At 40.8% G+C, this 22,250-nt stretch overlaps 1 protein-coding gene across 2 annotated transcripts in view; it reads left to right on the top strand.

Moving 5' to 3' along the window:
* Positions 1-7,549: 7,549 nt before the first annotated feature.
* Positions 7,550-22,250, top strand: part of wnt7bb (wingless-type MMTV integration site family, member 7Bb) — a 32,518-nt gene continuing 17,817 nt past the window's right edge. Inside the window, exons 1-2 of one of the 2 annotated variants that reach the window (XM_065956999.1) lie at positions 7,550-8,145; positions 16,036-16,262. In XM_065956999.1, coding sequence (XP_065813071.1) covers positions 8,075-8,145; positions 16,036-16,262 — 298 coding nt within the window. In that variant the 5' untranslated portion in view covers positions 7,550-8,074. Of the gene's footprint in view, positions 8,146-10,091; positions 10,580-16,035; positions 16,263-22,250 lie in introns of those variants that run through there. The other variant, XM_020660201.3, reaches the window with a different exon arrangement.

Genomic DNA, 22,250 nt, shown 5'->3' with positions numbered 1-22,250 from the left:
TAAGGAAAGAGTTTTTATACCGCAGTGTATCAGCCCGGTGTTATTAGGCCTCACCATACAGCTGCCAAACCATCAGAGAGCAGGAGTGAATGCCACAGATGGCCTTTACATATTACATACTCAGTGATTGATGTCAGGATGGTATATGAAAAGATACTGTGACAGTGCCAAAACAGGAAAACCGCGTTCTTATATCCAAACATATCAGACCATTGGTATAGAAACCTCAATCTGCCAAACGCAATGCTGAAGATAAACAGCACAGCTGGATGGAGGGGAATGGCAAACGCAGAGGCCGAGTGGATCGAGGATAGAAAAACACTTTGAAAAATCTCAGACATGAAGCTGATGCAACCATGCATAGCATTTTATGCTGGGAAATTAGCAGAATAACCCATGTGTGGAAAAATTAAAAACCTCTTATTAAAGCTGATCTGTATTGGGGCCAACAAGGGCAAACACATCTCAACAGGCCCAAAATATGCTCATCAGGAGAAACTGCAAAAATCAGAAACACACACAAAAAACACCAAAACAAATACAACAGTTAAAACATGTTCTGAATGAGAAAACATGCTATAAAACCCCAAAGAAATACTTTGACAGAAAATTATTTGCAAACATTGGTAGCAACTGGGGAAAAATATGCAAATGCAGCATCTTTATGTTGGTATGTTTTTTGCATCACATATTTATTTGCACTGTAAGATATTTTTTGGGGTGCTTTTTCCAACACGTTTGCTTATTTTAAATATGTTTCCATTGTTGTATTTGTGTTGTACTTTTTCTATTCATTTTTGACTTTTCTAAGTTTGAGGCATGTTTCTCCTCATAGAGCTAGTCTGGGCTGTTGCAGAGTGTCTGCCCTTGTTGAACATCGTATTTGTGACTTTGAAAAAATAAAAAAATAAATGTAAAGCTTGATGTAATATATGACGGATAGATCTGTTTTTTAAAGACCCTTCTTTCTTTTAGACAGTGTCTAGAGTTCGTTGTCTCTTATTAACCGCTCTATGACTAAGCAAAAAGCTTAACTTTGTGTACCAACCTCTTCCCAAAAGTGAATTTGTCTTTGTGACCACAATTGTTACAGAAATGAAACATTGCCCAACTATAGTCTCTGTGACCCTCATAGGAATGTTAAAAAAATATATCTATTTGCCATGGCAAAATGTATCAGGTGCATATCTGACACTCTACTTGATTTCTCAATGAACTTGTCCTTTGTTGTCTCAGTGCGACCTGAGGACAAACCTTCCTGTTTTGTGTGAGTGTGTGTGTGTGTGTGTGTGTGTGTGTGTGTGTGTGTCTTCACAAAAGCGAGCGTCAGAGTGTTGCTCGAGTGGCTAGGGGACGGAAACGTGCGTTGTTTGAGCTGGGTGCAGTGCAAACACAGACAGTGCACAGGTCAAAGTGAGAGACAGAGTGGAGAACCAACGAGCCGCTCGCACTGCAAACACTCCCAGCTGTTCAGAGAGCGGTCTGCATGCACGTTGGTGTGTGTGTGCGCACGTCTGTGCACTTGTGCCTGTCCATAGCTGCGGCCACATACAAATATGGTGGCCACACCTTGAGTCAATGCTCTCTGTTTAACTTTCACAGGTATGTAAACTCCCAACGCCAAAGCATGCATTTGATGTGTCCGCAAAGTTTACCCAAAATGGAGAGCAAAGTTAATGCCTAATTCGGTTTTGCAATGTTTTCTCATTCATATTCCTGCCTATTGAGGCAAAAAAGCTCCCAACATTCACTAACAGAGCTCAACCAATGAGGTCAGTGATGCAAGATGGTTATTTAAAGAACCATAGGCCTTGTTGGAGGGCTAAGAGCACTCAAAATATCATAAAATTAACCTCAAACTTACTGTTTTATGTCATTTATGCTTTATTAATGCTCCTTTTTAATAGCCTTTTTGAAAACAAAACAGCAATTATCCAGTTGAATTGTTGCTCCTGGACAAAAGGAACATTCATGATATTAATATTTCAGACGAAATCTCATCCAAAGTGCCAAACTGACGTGGACTCTGTGTGTTCTCAGACCTTTTCCTCATATCCTCGGGCTTATTAGAGGCCAGCAGAGAGTCTTGCTTGTGTTCGCTCCACTGCACACGAGGTCCGGGGCCTTTGCTGCAGACACAAGCCATATGTCTGTCAGATTTTATTGTGAATGTAAATGCCTTGGTTCCATTCTCAGAGCGAGGAGACTGACTGTGGTTTGTGCATTTCTTTATTGTAGCATCAGTCTTTTTTTGTTGTTTGTTTTCTGGTGATGAAATTCATTGTTCATTGTTTGCTCTTAGCTTTGCAAACTTGGCTGTATCCACAAGGAGTAAAAAAAAAACAACAACAGTACCATTAAAACGCACCCTAAAACACAAAATATACACATATACACTTATCCATGATATCCCTTCCTTATTGCAGCTCACAAGCCGTTTGGAAACTGATGCTTGATTTCAATTCAAGCCTCTGCATACAAATAATTTCTGAAGAACTGGCAGGCCAGTCACATGGTACATCATGCTATGTCATAAGTGTGCATTAGCAGGGTGCTGGTGGTGCGCTGGTTAGTGCACGCGTCCCATGTACTGAGGCTATAGTCCTCCAAGTTGGTGGCCCAGGTTGGAATCTGACCTGTGGCTCCTTTCCCACATGTCATTCCCCTCTCTCTCTCTCTCTCTCTCTCTCTCTCTCTCCCTAATTTCCGACTCTATCTGATGTCCTATCTCTACAATAAAAGGTACAAAAAGCCTAAAATAAATCTAATTTTTTTTTTTTAAAGTGTGTATTTGCTTGTGTTTGGCATATTCAAGTCTGGCTGTGGGTAAAAACCAGACTCAATTATGATTTCTGGAGGTAATAATATAACTTCCTTTTGTGTCCCTCAACCCCGCTCCACACTGAATATTTGACCTAGGGAAAAAATCATCAGAACATAAATCTTGAAAAAGAAAATCTGGCAAATTGGCAGAATACGAATATTGTCTACTGTATAGGCAAATATTAGTGTGTACTGGATGTGTGTCTGTGTGAAACTAAGTGTTTGAACTGTAGACATGAAGTAGAAAAGAACTGTTATGTGTCTTTTTTTTTATTTAAATGAGCTGATGGTGGCAATGATTTCTGTTCTAGCAGGATTTATTCTTGATACTGAGCATTTATTATGTTACGTCTGTGGAAATAAACAGACCCAACTACAGTCACATATAGTCACGGGCCAGCTCTAGACACATGGCACAGTAGCAACGAATCCTAATCTCACTCATTCTCCGGCCCTCTCCAACTTGAAACTGGATTCTTTTCTTTCCTTTAAGCCATTTCTTTAACTTTACAGAGCGGGCTCTTGAATCAACCCTACAGCTTTGGCTTGGCGTCCAAGTCTGTCAGATTTAGGTAAATTGATCCTGCCTCCCTGTTCTGTTTCAGAGCCCTGGTCTGATCAGGAAAACACCCATGACAGTTTGGCTCGCGGCCTTGCTAAGAAAGGAGCCCCCTTTTTGAAAATGGCAACATTGCAAATGAGTGTTTGAAGGTTTTAAACATGAGGGGGGAAAAATACTGCTTGTCCTTTGATTTTCTGTTCAACATCCAAGCGAGCTCAACAAGTGGTAAAAGTGGACACTGGTGAGGCCAACCCTCTGAAAACAAGTGATTTCCATTGAGAGGGCATGACGCAGAATTTCAGCCTGGGCTAATCAGCTGCTAAGAAGCAGACGGGGACACACGCGGACTGAAACACACACACACACACACACACACACACACACATGCACATAAATGAGCAACCAAGGACCTGACATATCAGCGAGCATGGTGGGGAATTAATCAGATCACACCCTGTTTCCTTTTCCACAGCTGTGACCGAAGAGGACAGAGGGAAAAAAAAAAGGTCAAACTCATTGGCCCGGGATGGGAGAGCAGGGAGAGTTGGTTTAACATCTGACCCCTCGGTTAGACGTACGAGGAGACGTCCGACATCTAGGTCTAAAAGGTCACTTTTCTCCCTCTGCAGCTCCTCTTCCTCTGGGGCTGCTTCCTTTTACTGTGTCATGTTCTCTAACTAATCTGAGCTTGGTCAATTGAAGGAAGAAGAACAGAAAGTCCCATCAACCTTTATTTGTACTCTCAAGATCAAAGAGAGGTGACTCTCCTTCACTAAATGGAGCCAACTACAAAAAGCCATTAAAAGACAGAAAACATGGCGATATAAGAACCACAAAGTAGATTTAGAAAAGGCCATTAAAATCAAAGAAAAGTAGAAATATTTTTAAAAGAGGTTAAGACGATGGAAAAGGTCAAACAAAACACAGGTCCTCCAGAAAGAGCGGCTTAAAAGCTCCTGCAAGGAACTTTCAGTTTGTGACGATTTTAGCGCCCCCTTAAATTCATATTATTCTTTCCCGAGGTTGGTGGGGATGGAGATGTAAAGGGGGACTTTTTCGAGCGTTATAGCCGTTTTCCCCCCTCTCGCCTGGGGCCCAGTGTAGATGTGGTGGACCCAGCCCCAGACGCCACTCCATGGTTTGGCACACTCTGCACTTCAGGCCTCTCACTGTTTCCAGCTGAACCGGCTCCCATGCAAACACATGGGCAGCCGGTGGGTTTTTCTTATTTAGTTGTCGGTCAAGAGTACTTAATAATATTCAAAAAGACAGTGCGACATATCATCCCCTGCTTGCCAAAAATACTATCCCACTTCTTTTTTTTTTTTCTTCTTCTTCCCAACATTTTCCCCTCTTGCAGATGAAAAGGAACAGATACACAATGGTGCAATCTTGGGGAAAAAAAAAAAGTCTGGCTGACAGTTTTTAAAGTAATGGAGCAGACTGAGCGGAGGGTAAGAGGACATTGACCGCCTTTCAGGAGGAGATATTTCAAATACAATGGCCTGTAATGCAGCGTAAAGCTCGAGCGCTGATGTGGCGTATGACTTACTCAGATTGATACGTCCTCGCTGACCCACATGCTCTCATCCCTTCCTCAGCTTTTTGAAGTTAAATAAACAGTGTGTCACAAGATCCTCCGCATACCACCCAAGTGCTACAGTGTGTGTGAGAGCCTCTGTGTGTGTCCGCAGCGCTTGTGTCTACACTTTGATTTGTGAGTCTGCATGTGTACTTACTGTAAGTGTGGACGCAGGGAGACAGATTTGGTGTGTTAGCGCTCGCAGGAATGTGTGCGAGTGTGGATGTGTGTGACATGTCTGTAATGACAATGGCGGGTGACGAATAACGCTGACGCACGCTGTCCCCAGTCTCGATCCTGCTTTAATAAAAACGATGTAGCCTCTTTGAACATTTTAATTAAACTAAAACAGGACCATCCCCGCCCAGGCCTCCACGATGAGCTCTGTACATTTGAAGACAAACAAGACCATCTGTTGCAGGGTAGACATCAAATACATGTCTCTTTTTATGTCACCCTGCGCCTGCATGTTGACTTTCATTATTCCTTAAAATCCATCTGGAATTTTGATGGGCATGTTTTGCAGGAAAAGGCCTTGAAACCACAACGCAGGGATCGTCTTGAAACAAAAGGTCTCTGCGGTTTTGTCTGTTTCTCGTGGTCAACAACAACCCGGCAGCCTTTGTGTGTGTGTGTGTGTGTGTGTGTGTGTGTGTGTGCTCAGATAGCACAAGTTTGTAATTTTAGTTTATGCCATCATTATTACAACACGTGAGCCGTTTTTCATGCAGTTTCTTGGAAATGCGAGCGCTTCTTTTAAGAAATTGATTTAAGGCTGTAAGATTTGAAGAGAAGAAGAAGGAGTTCTTTAGATATTCAGACGCTTCAGGGGACACAAGTGTTGGGATGAGTGTTTTTTTGATGCAGAGAGATTTTTTTCTGATGCAAATTTGGGAAATATGAAAATGGGTGAAAATATTAACAAAGGCCTTGTCAAACTAAAACCACTTAAATTACAATCTACACACAGTATGAGACTTAAGACTTAAGTAGATGGTATTTGATTATTTATGCATTAAATGTGGCACTATTTTAGGCACTGTTTCTTTGCATCTAACCTAACACTCTAAATAACTATTTTGTACGTATATTTGATGCTTATTAGGTTGCTCTTATTTTGTACAGTAATGTTAGAGCAATCTGGCATCATTATTTCCTTCAGGGTTAATAAAGCTTCTAATAAAGCTTCTAAAGTCTAAAAGCAGTATTGCAAGTAACCAATGATTTCACTACATCAAAGATACCTGAGGAAGACTTGAGTTGGACTTAATTAATCAAGCTACAAGAAAAAAGTAGTTGTGTTCCTTTGAAATAATGTCCCCATTGAGAATATTGATCTAATACAAAATTTGAACAAAATAAAATTCAAACAAATGTCACACACCTCAGTTAGGATTAGTTTAAAACATATCTAATGGTTCACAAGCAATCAAAACCCCCTATATTGTTTCTTCTCGTCGTAATGAGAAAAGAATGAGTGTTAAGAACCAAGCAGCAGTATACTACTCAGTGAATCATTTATGAAAACCTGTGACAAACTGAAATCCATTTAATTCAAGTTTGATTTTAGAAATATAAAAGCAAACCTACAGGTTCCAAAGTTTTGCTGATCATCCAGCTTCTTTGATACACCTGAGACCTTAATCCTGAAACAATGTAGAAATAAGCATTTCATTTGTCCCATCCATTCCTTTAACAAACCCAGATACTGAAAATATGAATGAAATTGATAATGTATCGGCTAGATTCTGCGTACTAGTCAAATGCTAGTTTAATTAAACGAAGTTCATCTCACCCCAGTGATTTATTAAACTAAGGTGTACTTCCTGGAAAAGCTTCACAGAAGCCATTGCACAAATCTGCTTTGTGTTACAACATATCAGGTGGTTGGTTTTAATTGATAGTGTCTGGATGAGAAAACTCCCTTAATTCCATTGTGATATCTATTTCTGCAGCCCCCTATTAATTTAATATCATAATACCACATATTAATGCATTTTTATCTCTGTTCAGACTAAATCTTAAAGTGTGCTGTCGTGTTTCACACAGGATTGTGAAAGGTCTGTCTTTAAGGGGGGTTGTCTCTGTGTGTTGCCACCAGAGGGAGTCTTCTCAGTCAGATAATGGCACCCAAAGGGGTTGACTGTATTCTGAACATCTGCACAAAATTCACATCACTCTGACTCAAGCCCAAGTTATGGGACTATTACTGTTTTGTTTATGTTGTTTTGTTCATGCATTGCTCTGTTAATCAAAGTGACTGACAGAATCCCACTGACAGATATTTATCATGACGCCAGTTCAGTATTATTAGTCATTATTAGTCATGCGATGGTATTTTTTATCCATGCAGCTGGAAAGCCATTCCTCGTCTGTTTGGCTTTATGGGGCTCACTGTTGTGGTAAAGCACATCACTGGTGGGGCAATGCCCAGTGTTGCAAGCGACAGAAACCAGTCTAGTCCGGGCTGCAGGCCTATAAAAGGCCATTTCACTTGGTTCCTTTTAGTTTTCTGCACAACAACTACACATGTTGCGCTCAGAGTTGAAGCCCGACCCATTCCCTGCAGATCAATGCTGCAGGAGGAGGAGGAGGAGGCGTGGAACCCTTTTGTTACCTGTGTTAGTGTACCTGGCTGTTGTAAGTTAGTAACAAGAACTGAGTTTATGATGCCTTTAGAGAAAAGGAACAGCGTTATGATAAAACTTTAAACGAAACAAGGTTGGCAGGTCACTATACAGTGCAACTGTTTCTACCTGCATGGCGCAGCGAATGGGAATGTTAATTAGGCTCCACCGTGAGCGTAAGGACGAATAGGAGGCACTTCCTCCAAGAACCCATTCACCTTCCAAGTCCGACCCTCTCTCAAGTTTCGTTTTGGACTCCTCAGCCACCTTTCAGCTCGTCCTCATCATCTCACCTGTATACGTAGAGATCATGGATTTCACACGGTCGAAGATTTCAAAGGCGCTCCAGCTTCACGTCACGGAAAAAGGGCGCTATACGTGCATCTGGAAGGGTTAGAAAAGGCTGCCAATGTGAAAGGAAAACGCGTGACCACTACTTCATGTTACAGTGAATGGCCTCCGGACAAAGTGGACACGAACATGCACAAACCCCTCCGAAAGCGGAGTCTCTACGTGTTGCTGTGTTTTGGCATCATATACCTCAGACTTGGGTGAGTTTTTGTTACCTGTGTTTACCTGCCTGTACTGTTTTATTCACATGCGCACACCTGAATATCTAATTTAGACACTATGTTTTTTTTTTTTTATTGGACTTCAAACTGCACCGACCCTTTGACACCAGCCCATATCACAACATGAAATTTCGGGTTCAAAACAATACGTTTATTATTACATCCAAACCCCTGTACCTGGGCTACGTGCGGTGCGTAGAAGTGTCAGATCAGGTCTCATGTCAGCAGACACTATAATTGATTGAAGTTCGCTGACAGAGGAGTTTTTTTAGTTCACCTCATGAGACTCCTGATCCTCTGTGGCACAAGATAATTTGAGCCGCTGTCTGCGCTGCAGATCCAGCTCAGCCCTGCATACCTTCATTAATAGCGGCAGACTGAGTTGTATTTCCACATTCCATCGCCCCAGACGGAGTTTTTACCTGTTTTGCAATAGCTCACCTTGATGCATACACACACACACACAAGGACTTCTCTCCATTATGTACCACAGTGTCTCTCACTTATGATCCCACGATGTACACAAATAAGAAGAACCCTAGTCAGTTTTTTCTTTTTGTATTTTCCCCCCCACACTCTCCCTTTATTCTCTACAAATGTATAATATGAAATACTTCTTCAGTAAGCCTAAGAGGCCTGCAGGTGGGCGTGCAACTATGCATACCTGCAGAATGAAGATGGAATGTTTTTTTTCCCTTCACAATTAAAATATGAATCACCATCAATGGTAAAATCTATATTTCATGCGAATTACATGTGTGCCACTACATGACCTTTTTGAATAACTGTAGCCAATTACGCATGAAATATTTGAAGATTATTAGTTTAACCTAATTTCACCCGGGAATAATAAAGTATTTCTGATTCTGATTTTAAAAGCTGCATATCAGACTGCCAGATTATTTAAAAAAAAACACTTCAATTGAGTTCCTAGTATTTTCAGAGATTTTTGCAAGCCACAAAGAATCAAGAACAAGCGACTTGTGAGCCCTCCCTGCGCGGACCTCATGTGGATTGAAGCGTGGAACTGACAGATGCTCATATCACATGACAGTAGCTCCTGCAAGGGGGTGAAAGTCCCCCCCCCCCCACCTCAGTGTGTTTACTGAGCGCGAGACAGTTTGCTCATTCCTTCCATCCTTTGACTGTGTGCTTCATCTTTCATGGTACCCTCTTCATTTACACAGACTGCAGCCTGCAGGTGTTGAGTGAGAGTCACGATGCTGAGGCGATAAGAGCTCCTCCACTCTCTGAGCTCTGTGACAAAATCTCTCAAAGTATTTGATTCCTCTCTTCACATCACGGGTAACAGGAGAGCGATTTTTTTTTTCTGCCTTCACCTTAAAAAAAAAAATCCCTCTGAGGGGGAATATTACCCAAAGTAACAGCAGGGTCACAAAATGAATATTTGGACATTTCAGGATGATTGCCCTGAGATTTTATCAGAGCGCAGCAGACAGGCAGACTGAGCAGAAACATTATAGACGCCTATAGGAATATTATAGTGCTACCACAGGAAATAATAAGGCCACTGAAACTCATATCTGAATACCACAAACATACTTTATGTCTCATAGGAAATATTATAGGAAACTTGTTTCCAGAGGACATAATATCGTAAAGATCCCAAGAATTTTATAGGATTATCACAGGAGATAATAATAATACATTATGCTCTCTCTCCAGTGCAGAAATATTATGAGATTCGTATCCGCCTTAATATGAAGACTTTTGTGCGTAAATTTGACACCAACTTGTTGATCCAGAATGACGCATCCTGCCAGAGAAATGTGCTGATTTTTTGCACATGGATGGAGCTGTGATGATGGTGTGAGGCTCGAGCAGCCAGCGTCTCTGTTTGTTTATTTTTGGCTCGATGGATGGTGCGGATGGGGTGGTAGTGGTGGAGAGGGGCTGAGTGGGTGATAATGAATGAAAACCTTCGGCACGTCCAACGGGGATCAGATCAGTGTCACCCTATTGTCCCGCTGTGGCAAAGTGGGCGGATAGCAGTGTCTCTCACTGCCCAATGGCAGGCACGACTCTCATGAGAGTGGAGAGAGGCACTTTTCTGCCATGCGAAATCCCTAAAACCATCATCATTCCGGCTCGGGAGCCCACAGTACTGTGCAACAGCCTCCGCCGCTCAGAGATGTCAGAGCCAATCTCAGCGCACACACGGCCCTGGGAGCTTGGAGCAGCGTAGAGACGAGGAGACTCACGGCACATCTTTAATGATTTTGTGCGAAAACGGACTTAAAACAAGGAATTAAGGGATTTTTTTTCATCCTGTCTGCGCCATCGATCGTGGCCATTTGCTCAATGTCATCATGATCATCTTCTCGTCGCGCAGTGTACTGCTGTCAGTCTACTATCCACAGATCTTCCTCATCCTGACAAGTGGCAGCTACCTGTAAGTTTGAGCCAATTAACGGGCTCCTTAATTAACTTCAGCGAGCGCGCGCGCTTATCCTCTACAGCAAATAGACGCACGGGTTTCGGTTTTACTTGCGCGCAGATTTCCTCCGGACAAACGATCTTAATTTCTCCTTTCCTCATCATTGTGAGACAACTTCTTCATTTCTACAGATTGAGGGTGAAATCAAAAGTTCTTGTGTTGGCGTATTAAAGAAGGAGCAGGCGTAGCGAAAGTAGGGTACAACTCCCGGAGAAAATGTGATTAAAATCTAGGATTCATTCTCAAAAAACTTCTCAATGTAATAAACGCAGAGAAAACTCATCAGCGGACACCACGGCTGGGAATAATCCACACGGGAATATATTAATTAATTAGCTAAAAACCTGAACAGGTTGGCGGGCTAATGGGGATGTCTTGTGAGTAAGCAGTGATGGTTTGTATCGAGCTCCCGTACCGCACATTTCTTGAAGAAAATATTTAGGTATGAGCTACAGAGATTCATTTTGGCCACAGAGTGGCAGAGATGTTCAAGACAATCGGATGCTTAGACTCCTGAGAGGAGAATTTAACACTTCACTGTGGGCACTTTTTACGCATGTCAGCACCGTTAACCTGTCAGAGCGTGTGAGAGATCATCTCTGCGCATTACCTCATCTCTGGTCCACTCTTGAGTATTTCGATGTTATCATTTGAACCCACATCTTTAAATATCTGCCTGCCCTGCAACATGCACGTGATTGACGCTCTAATGCGCTGCGGCTTTGAAATCAAACGAGAATTTCTCTTGCAGGAGAATACTGGCTTTCTGAACGTTTCCAAAATAATTACTCACCCATGCTGCCTCGCTCCTTCCTCTGCTGCCCGGAGACCCCAAACCTGATGCTGAAATAGATGTGGTTTTTGGTTTTCTGTTAAAAGTGGCCTACACTGCTAAGTATAGTGATGGCGTGCAGATTAAAACATACCATTGTTTGTTTGGATTATTTAAGTATGTTTTCTGTTGAGCATTAACCACAAAATACGTTTCATGGAGCACATTCAGACGTGGAAAGGATGCAATGATGCCTAAAAGCGGCAGGACTCGTGTTTGTGATGTTGAACTCTAACATTTGTATAGCTGTGGGTGGCAAATGAGCCGTCAGCAAAGGGATCTGACCATGTAGAGATTTTGAGGCCATTGCACACCTCAAAATTGAGGAATTTTACACTTAATGCTCCAAAGGCAATAACCTCCCCATCCTCCGTCTGTGTTGTTGTTTTCAAATAGGTCTGTAGGACTTTGTTATGAGTCAAATATCTCTAAAGTTCTTGTATTTGTAAATGAGCAACAAAAGAGGAAAAATCATATTCGGCACTTTGATAACTTAATTTTCTGCTCCTGGAAAAACAGGCACATTTACTCACTTGACTAAGTAAAGTTGTGTCTCAGACATTTTTGTGAGTGCATTCCTGGGTAGAGGATGCATGCCTGGGAGCTTAACAGTGTGTCAGTTAGGTTCAAAGTGTTCCATGTGATGGAGTAGGTGGCTGTCAGCGCTCTTCTTCCCTGTATGTCGTAACTGACTATGGTCGCTTGAAGAGCCAAAATACCATGTGATAGAGAATGTTTTCAATTTTATTTATTTTTTGGAATAATGTTTTTTGTCAAAGCAATTACTTTATTGTCATGTTAAACTTGCAGAGTCCTCTGTTACTCACTGACATCTAGTTTTGACGCTGCTGAGATTTGTTTTTCTGTAAGAACAAATAATGGATATATAATGTGACAGCTCATTTTAGAAGTAAAGTTGTAGTTGTCAGAGCAGCGCTCACATGCAAACTGATTTACTAATGTTTGATGGATGCAACATCAGACAATTGGTCTCTAAATGTCCGAGGTTTACTTAATCTTGTAGTCTGTGCAAGGCATCTCGGTGGTTCTCATGCCACATGTTGCTTTGTAATTAACAAAGATTCTCCCCTATCTGTCATCACAGCCTCATTTTTTTTTTATCATGTACAGAGATCAATTAAACACAGCACATTTTGCATTTGTGTGAATTAATCGATTACTTTAATATCTGATTCCCAAATCCTACTCGATGTGTTGCATGAACTTGTAAAAATTGATAGCTATACTGCACCATCTGCTCAGACGAATCCTGTGACATTTTCAAGTGTTGTTAGAGTTTCTGTGGCGGGTGTATATGATGGTCTGTCTGTGATGGTGGGTGAGCTGCACACAGACACACAGAGCACATGCTAAGCAAACAGAATCGCATTTGTGCACTTTGATGATTTCAGGGATTTGAAAGCTTAGCTGTGGAATTCTCTGTTTGATGTTGTCTCAGGTTTTTTGTTGCACACAGTAGACTGTGTTTCTATTAATAAGCAGGTGAATGACATGAGAAAGTGCCAAGAAAGGAAGTCTTTGTCAGACTTGAAAACAACATTGTGCTGGTGTGTAAGCTTTAAAGCAGTGCATTAAAATATCAGAGATATAAATAACGCCAGTGCATTTTATTGCCTTTGGATTTATACACACAAACCCGTTTTTCTCCCTCTTAGCATTCATTGTGCAAGACTGAATATGTCTCCAGTTGCACATTACTCGTCTTAATGAGCCTGACCTTTTTGTTGGTACAGACTTCATGTCATTGTTGCCATGAACAACCGCATATACAGCAGAGGGTCACAGAGGGTCAGAGGAGTTCAAGCTTGTTTAACAGCAGAGAGAGCAAAGAGGGTTTCAGAGCTGCAGCAACAGCAGCAGGCCGAGTGTTTACGGCAGACACTGAATGCACCTGATCGAATTCTGGTTGTCTTTGTTGTTTAAGATTTGGAAGTAAACATATCAGTTATATGCACATATTTTTAAGCACAAGATGAATTATGTTTTTTAAAATCTCAGTTCATGATTCTCTCGTTTTAGGAATGCAATTGCAGGATCACATTTCTTGCATTTGAAAAACAATCTTCCTTCAACTAGCTCTTGTAGTAATTTCTAGAGCTGGGTTCACAAAACTGGGAACATCAAGAGAATGTGTGCGGTCTTCAGTCTGGAGACAGACACTGGTCTCGCTGACGTTGGGATTTATTTGAACTTGTTTGTTTGAAACTAAGGTTTGTTCTTCTGTCTTTGTAGAGAAAGTTAGAAGACTGCCTGAAAATGGAACATGATTCTCTAACGCTACTTGTAATCAAAGATCACATCTTTGTTCTTTGTTGGGGTCTTATCAAGAACCCTGTGAAATCATTGTTTCAGTGTATCTTCCTCTGTGTCTCTACATCCTCATCAATTTGTCCTTTTTCTCTTTTTTATTGCCATTGCTTTTAAGCTGACACATAACTCCCAGCCGTTAGTTTGCCTCGTCTGTGGTGAAGCCTTTGGAGGTCGACGTCATACTTCAAAGCTGGCGCTCATTTCTGGCTCCCTATCCCTGACATGTTTGAAAAGTATGTATCTACATGGTTTCCAGGCCTATAAACAGAGTCGTGGAGAAACCCAGCGTTTTGTTTAGCCGTAATCTGTTTTGGCTTTCTCAGTGGTTGCAAAGTCATCTTTAACATATGTTTTGATATTATCACATGGAGTGATCAAATATGATCAAGTCTCCATGAAGGGGACGGAGAAAGATATAAGTCACTCACTGTACAGCACATTAATACACTACAAATGAAGGAAGCCAAGGTTGGAAAACGTAGATACTTTCCATGCAAACCAATCCTAGGATGTGGTTGAAAAAATGTAGTCCCTCATGAAATTTACAGGCAGCACTTAACACTATGAATTACTATGAACACAGTTACACAAATTATATGAAATAATATTTTGTATCACACTTGGTTAAAAAGTGAACTCTGCAGTTAAATCCCAAGAAACCGAAGAAGAGTCTGACAGCTTTTCATGACGCTCACATTAACAGCTTCTAATTAGTCAAACTCCCCATTGGCTTTGTCAGCTGTCAAATTAGCATAATGTTTCTCTTTCTGGGCTGATGTAGCAGGTTTCCCGCAATGATTTAAAGTTTATTTAGAAATGTAATAATCATAGCGATATGAACGTGTGCAATAAACACATTATAATCCAAAACCAGAATGGGTTTTTATTGACAAGTAGGTTTACACATACATGGATTTACTGTTGGTGATTGTGTTGCACAAAGTCAAATTAAAGTTATAATATAAAAAAGTGAAAAAAGTACATCCACTGCTTAAAAACTATAGAATAACTATAGCGGGAAAAGAACAGCGCACCACCAATTGATCCATTCAGATAATTGGTGTCAATTTAGTAGAAACGGCAATGTTGTACAGTTTTAAAAATGTCGTGGTGGAATGCCATCGCACACTTTCCGAGTGAAAGAAGTTGGTGATTGGTCAAACAAATGATTTGCTCACACTGTACGCTCCAATCTTCAGGCACAACCTGACAGCTCACAATGTACCTGTTAAATCCGGATTGAGCATTTACATTTCATTTGAAAACTCCCACAGACTGAAGTTAAAGTCAGACCTATGTGTATTTCAGTTGTCTCATATGCACAACAAATATAAACATCGTCTCACCTTCTAACATGCATATACACTCAGCATTATCAAAAAACACAACCTAGCAAGCTAAATCATAACAATATCCCCCGTTTCTCTCGTTCGTATCTTTCGTGACAATAGGGGAAGGCACATCATCCCTGCTGTTGCCATGGTCCTTTCAGATGCCATCTGCCAATTTTGCGCAGGCACAATCAGGAAAACAAGGCCTGAAGTCGGAGAATGGGTTTGTGTCTCTCCTTTCGCTGTGCAAGAGTATGTAGTGGTATGACCAAAATTTCAAACATGTTAGAAATGTATCCAACCAGCAGCAGATTTTGGCTGTGATCTGCCCCCTTAACACTGCACGGCAAATAGTGCGATTGGGAATTACAGCCGACTTCAAAATCAGTCGTGCAACTCAATAATTGGGTCAGAAACTGCTTGAAATCCCACAGTGAATGGCGGCCTTAGCTAGCATATTGGCCGGGAAAGGGTTGCAAATGAAATGTACGGTGTATAACAAGCTGAAAAGTAAGAAGACGTCGGAGCTGTAAATAACATGAAACGCTAACTTCAATGTTCATTTACTGCACGTCAAATCATCATCGCAATATTGGACAATTTTATCTAACGTATCAGCTTTTCCTCATACGCTTAGCATAAAGTATTGATGTTTTGGATTTACTTCTTACCCATTTTATAGTAAAACTTCAGGGCAGAGCAGCTTTTTCTTCATTACATAATGTGCATCAATCACTGTTGAATGTAATCCAATTCTGGAAAGTCTCACACAGTGAGTCAGTCTGACCATGCAGAGGAGGATCTGATCAAGTCTATGTTTGTGTGTTTGTCAGTGTGTGTGCAACCATGCATACATGTGTGTTGTGTTGTATGCATATGTCGATTGATGTTTGCCTGTGTTTGTGTTACCTTGACAGGGCCCTGTCCTCGGTGGTGGCTCTGGGTGCCAACATCATCTGCAACAAGATTCCTGGGCTGGCACCTCGCCAGCGGGCCATCTGCCAGAGCCGCCCGGACGCCATCATTGTAGTAGGTGAAGGCGCTCAGATGGGCATCAATGAGTGTCAATACCAGTTTCGATACGGACGCTGGAACTGTTCGGCGCTGGGAGAGAGGACAGTCTTCGGTCAGGAGCTGCGAGTAGGTCAGTCTGGGTTCTACTGAAAATGGGAAAGACCACAGTATGTGTGGTTTATGTGTGTGTTTTGGGTATGCACCTGTATGGCGGTGTTTGTAAGGATGTTTTGTTTTGCATCAAAGATATTTGGGGTTTTAACAAAGGAGTGTATGAGGTTTATGTAAGGCAGATTTGGTTGAACACTTTGATCTAGGGTTACATCCTTCATAAAATATGATAAAATGTTGCTTTTTTTAAGAAAAAGATCTAAATATAATGAAGAACTGGGAAAAAAGGAAAAGGAAAGGATTGCAAAAAAGGACTTGATACAGTTCCAGTATAAACTGATATTTAACTCTGGTGGAGCAAATGTTCAGACTAATTTGCAGTCAACAAAAGCACCAAAGCTCAATGTACATGCAGCAAGTATTATGACCACAAATCTTCCAAGAATCCCCTTAATCTCCTGCTTTTGTGTTCGTTGCTGGAGTTTAAACATTTTAATATTTATTGGAATTGGAAGAACAGTTTGACAAGCATTAAAAAAAAAAAAAATAAGGAATCATATTTGTGTTACTCTGAAGCCAGTAAGGTGATATTTAAGAGGAATGTCAAGGTTATTGAGATCAATAATTTAAAAATGTTAATATCATCAGTAATAGATCTGCACTAGCGTGTGTTTTTCTAGTTGATCTTTAAATGCGCAAATGATCCCAGAATATTTGATGGATGCAAAACAGAGGATGTTTCTGATTGTCATTTGGTCAAAAAGGCATAGTTCACAATTTTTATACCAGTGAATTTCTGATTGAAGAGGGAACAGCGGTTACATAAGGAGTGTTTGGAGCCATGCTATTGTCTTAGTTTTAAGTAACAGTGCAATAGAGGATCGAAAATGTGGTACCAGCACCCGGCCCTCTGAGCCCCATGAAATATGGCTCTTTACAAGCCAAACCCGAGCTGCACACATCACACAGTCAAAACTCAAACCAGCAACACAGTCTATTTGACTCTCTATTGTATAACCATTTTTGTTGGCAATGATCGAGAGAACTTTATATACTGATGATTCCAGCCCGTCTTAGTTGTACTCTTTTCAATTGACATGTTGTATGTCTTCAGCTTGCTCTGGTTTCTGTTGATGTATGTTCAGCAGTGACCCTGTTGGTTAGCCTTGTTGGCTATGCTAAAATTATGGAAAAGCTATGGAAGCCCCAAAGGGAAAGACGTAAGGTTGAAAAATGATATCGCAAATGTGGCGACAACTAGTTGTTGTGTTGAACATTGTCGAACACAAAAAAGGGAAACATCTGTTGTTCATCGGGCAAAATTGGTTGTGTCCATGGATGGCTGTCTCCTAAGAGTGTGCTCATACACGTAAAAACAGCAGACAAACATTTACATTTATGATGCTTTTGTATGAGAGACTTAGCATTCCACAAACCTCTTTTGCCTCACTTTAGTTTTACTGGGACTTTTATGTATTTCCTTTCATTAAGAAGATGCTTTGTTGCCATTACTTGCCATTACGTGAATGGGCTGCGCAAATAATCCAGTGGCTCTGTTAACAATCACCCCTCTTAAGGAGTAGCCGAATTAGCTCCAGCTCCCTCTCCATCTCCCTCTTCATGTTCTCTCTTCGTTGTGAATGTGGTGCTTTCTTTTGTAATGGAGCTCATGTTGTTTTCCCCAACACTCAACATGTCCTTTCCCTCTTCGTTTTGGTCAGTTCTTTGAAATTGGGGGTTTGAAATTAGGTTCTTGTTCACAAGAGGTATGTTTGTCTATTTTTGTCGGCCTGATGCTTGTGGTTATATGTATTTCACTGTTTACCCAAAGTAAAATCATAGACTAAAACAAACAAAAAAGAAAATTCAAACACTCATTGTCCTTTAATAGAGGTCTGGAAACTCATCTCTGTCTATTTAATGTACATGCCAAGTGACTGAGGCCATTCAACCCATTGGTGGCGCAAAAACTTTTCTTTAGAAGTCTTCTTCCCATAATGGAGTCATCTAAATTTCACGCTCGCCTTTCATCCTCTTCTTTGGTTTCCATAGTGGATCTGCACAACTAAATGCGTTATGTGCCCACACTGAGTACATGACTGCTGGTGTCCAGTTCTGGTTGGTCAGAGATGGATGACTATATGGGCAGCCTTGATTGTCCAATAATGATGGGACTTGGTGGCCTTCTTCACTATTCCAATGATGACGTCTCCCCTTACACCAACTTGGAACTCGATTTTGCTCATTTGCCATGACGAAGACATCATTGATTTGGGTTTTTGATGAACACAGTGCATATAACCAGGGGATAAGAAGCATATTAGTTTTGCCCAACATCTTATATTGTCTACATGATCACAACCACAAATTTGCCCCACTTTTACAATATTTAAATCACACAAGAAGGTATAGTTATTAGCAAGCTAAATTAGTTCAGATTCATGGGAAATCTGTCTATGTTCATTTGATAAATGGCAAGAAAAAATGTGGTAAAGTTTCCCAAGTACAGTTTTGGACTACAAATTGTGACAATTGTTAAACCCCTTGACTGTTCCATTGGAAATCTGTAGCTTTTTTTGTGAAGTTTTGTGAAATGTGCAAGAATGGGCAAATTTGTGCTCTAACAGGGGGGTGCTGAAATACCAGTTACTTCCTGCCTCCTTCAATTCAATAGATTTTTTCCTCCATGAGAAAATGTCGCATCATCTGTGACTCTTTGACAGTGTTGGCATATTTTGTGGAACCCCTGGCTGCATACAGCAATTCTTTGTCTGCTTGATTGGTGAACTGTCTAAACAGAAGCTTGTGCATTGGTTTTGTGATTGCAGTGTAGCTTCATGGAAATACCGAAAGGTTAAAGATAGTTTAAAAAAAAATCAAGAAATCTGTTCTGCTTAAAGCATCAATATGCAAAAAGAAACTTGAGTTCACATCTTAGTATTCAGATTTTAGCAAGATCTCTATTAATGAATGCACTGGCAAAGGACAGTTTTAAAAAAGAACACACCCATTCAAACACAAGTAATATTGTGATGTAAATGTGTTATTGATAAACTGTGGTTAAAGTCAAGCCAAAAGTTCAAAGATGAACAATAAATTAACTTACTGACTGGAGCACGAGTTGGGCAGATAAAAAAGATGTATTGAATTTAATTGATATGAACTAAGAAATATTCTCCTCCTCATTCTGGACACTTACTCTAAACTTTCTGCAACACGACTTATCTCTTCTCAACTGCTTTCAGCTCAAATTAATGTCTAATTTAATGATTAATTACGACTTTGGAGGGACAACACACATAATGAGAAACTTAAAAGTTCTTACAAGCTCTATATTATCACACCTGATACAACTTCAATCATTTTTGTGATTAAACAAAGTTTTTCATTTTTGATGTTTTGGTGATCAGTATGATAGATAACTAGAACTTAGGAGGGGAAAAGGAGTGCAACAAGGCAATTATGATCTATTAATATTAATAAAATATCAGATTAAAGAAAGAGCCTTTGGCTCAACCTCAAAGACTGAGCTTCTAGTCCTTCCAGCCAGTCCCCCTACGCAACCATAGAATATCCAGCTTGGACCAACTGAACTTATTCTCACACAGTCTGCCTGGAACGTGGGTCTTATCTCAATTGCTTGGTTGTATTGATATAACTTGTACAACATCAGGAAGATCAGACCTTATACCTGTCAGAGCCTCTTGGTACAAGGCTCTTGTTATATCACGCATTGACTACTGTAGCTCATCACTGGCAGGCCCCTCTTCATATTCACTCAAACCTGTGCAGATGATCGAGAGAACAGCTGCCTGAATGGTCATAATCCTACCCAAAACAGCACGTCCATCCACCCAAGCTCTGCCGATGTAAGGCGCCTGGTCCTACCTTTACAATGGGGAACTAAGTCCCTACAGTAGTTCCCTAAGTCCCTAAAGTAGTCTTCTCTGTAGTCACCCAGTGGTGGAATGAACTGGTTCAGATATAACTGATTCTACCCAACCTATGAAAGCATCGGCTTATTTCTAGTAAGTTCCACGACCAGAAATGCTTGGAGATGCTTTGGTAAAAAGGCGAGAGGTTAGAGCGCATAAAGGTTTCATGATGTAGAACTGGCTAAACACTGAAGCTTCTGTATCTGCTAAATGGCAACCCGCCTGTGCATCGACTCTAGGGAGGAAGGGGGGAGACAGGGCTCAACAATGTTTTGAATTTGAACTGCAGAATCAGTTTAAACTCTATGTGTCAGAGTAACATATTGCTCCTCAAATACCTTTTAAAGGTGAAAGCACCTGAAATGTTCTTTACAATCATTGACAAGTATCTCTTCACAAATTGTTTACAAAAACATAGGTAATACAGCAGGACATTTATACTGGATAATGTGGTTATCATCACTGTACTGTGATTTATTCTAAAATAATGGTTAACTTGTTTAATACTAGAGATTGCTTGTGTTTGCCTGGTGATGTGTTCAGGTTGCTCTTCAGGTCTCATTGAGATCTGTCAAGGACTGCTAAACTATGAAGAACAGCCTTGTGTTAGCGGTACACCACCTTTATATTTTTGCCTACCAAAAATAAAATGATTCTCTAAAGTAAATAAAGTTTGTTTGAAAAAGTGCAGAGTATTCCTTATAAACATTCTGCTTATGTGGATAGTGGCTAAGAGGACTTAATTTATGTGATAGTTTTACAACCAGGATGTTCAAGGATGCAGTTTTCCTCTTGGAGGACGAATACTGTGTAAATAGAACATTGTTTTTTATAACTCTAGGCCACAATCACAGCTTCCCTGATCTTTCATTATGCTTAAATGCTTAAAGGTGAGGGCTTGGTGGGATAGATCGGGTGGGTTGAACTGATGCTTTTGTAGAAACGTGTGTGACCAGCTTTCGCATCTTGAGACAATGGGGTCACAATCCTAAACTCTGGTGCTGTTGATTTGGAACTGACATGACTTGTATTTTAAAGCAGTGTCCCACCAGTTACTCGTGAGACCGCAGACACCACAGCTACTGCAGAACTCCCATGGCAGTTAGAAACTGCGGAAAAATGGGCAATTTATTGTTTTCTCTTAACACCTTATTGTCAGAGTGCCAATAATTCACAGTTGTGATAGTTTTCCAGCGTCTGTTGCTCTTGATTGAAGATGTATCCATGTTTTGTTTTCTGACCATGTCTCAGTGTATTATGGAATTCTTTAGAATGGCATATGAAATCATGGAATACACTCCTTCAGCAAAATGTTCCAATCCCTTCTCCCAATCTGCAAATTCCCACATCATCATAATCAAGTAGTGGGGAAAAGCTATTCCCGTTCCGCTCCCATTTAAGTTTTTTATTCAAATCCCCCAAATTATGAACACTAAACCTTTCCCCCCTCGCTCTCTGATCCAGTCTTACTTTTGGACTGGAGGGAGGAGATGTCGGCATTTTTTCAAGAGCTAAAGATCAGCCGACCGCAAGTCTAATGCATTCTCTCTGTGCTGCCTGAGCTTGGAGGCAGTCTTTCTGTTCTGGAGCTGCTCCATGATATTACATTTGCTTTCCAAGAGAGCACACATTAATAGTTGGGTTATTGAGCATTACCAAGCACGAGATATCTTCATTCAGCAGTGGTTATTCTGTTTCAAAGGCTGGTCATTTGATATTTAATTCAGACTCTTCTGTGAACAGAAAGTGTTTTCAGTTCAGACGATGGCTTCTGCTGGGACTGCCCCCGTTGCCTGAACACAAGGCTTGAGGAAAGATGGATTGATGGAAACATTTAAGTATCCCCATTCTTGTTTCAGCTGTATCCCTCAACAGTTTCTCTGTTCTGCTAAGAGTGTTGGCTTCCTTGTTATGCTCTAACTGACAAATTGGAGAACAACTCCATAAACTCGCAGTGAGATTTGAAACTGGCAATTTAAGCACGTCTCTGTTTCCTCTGCAGAAGCAGATTTAGCAGTCCTCCCCCTGTGCCTTGCTCTGGTGTTGGCATGACTTGGTACCTCCAGCCTGTG

This window comes from Labrus bergylta, chromosome 7 (genome assembly GCF_963930695.1).
Source record: "Labrus bergylta chromosome 7, fLabBer1.1, whole genome shotgun sequence".
NCBI classification, from domain to species: domain Eukaryota; kingdom Metazoa; phylum Chordata; class Actinopteri; order Labriformes; family Labridae; genus Labrus; species Labrus bergylta.
Note: the sequence above shows the minus strand (reverse complement) of the source record. Positions and strands in the feature narration are given on the sequence as shown.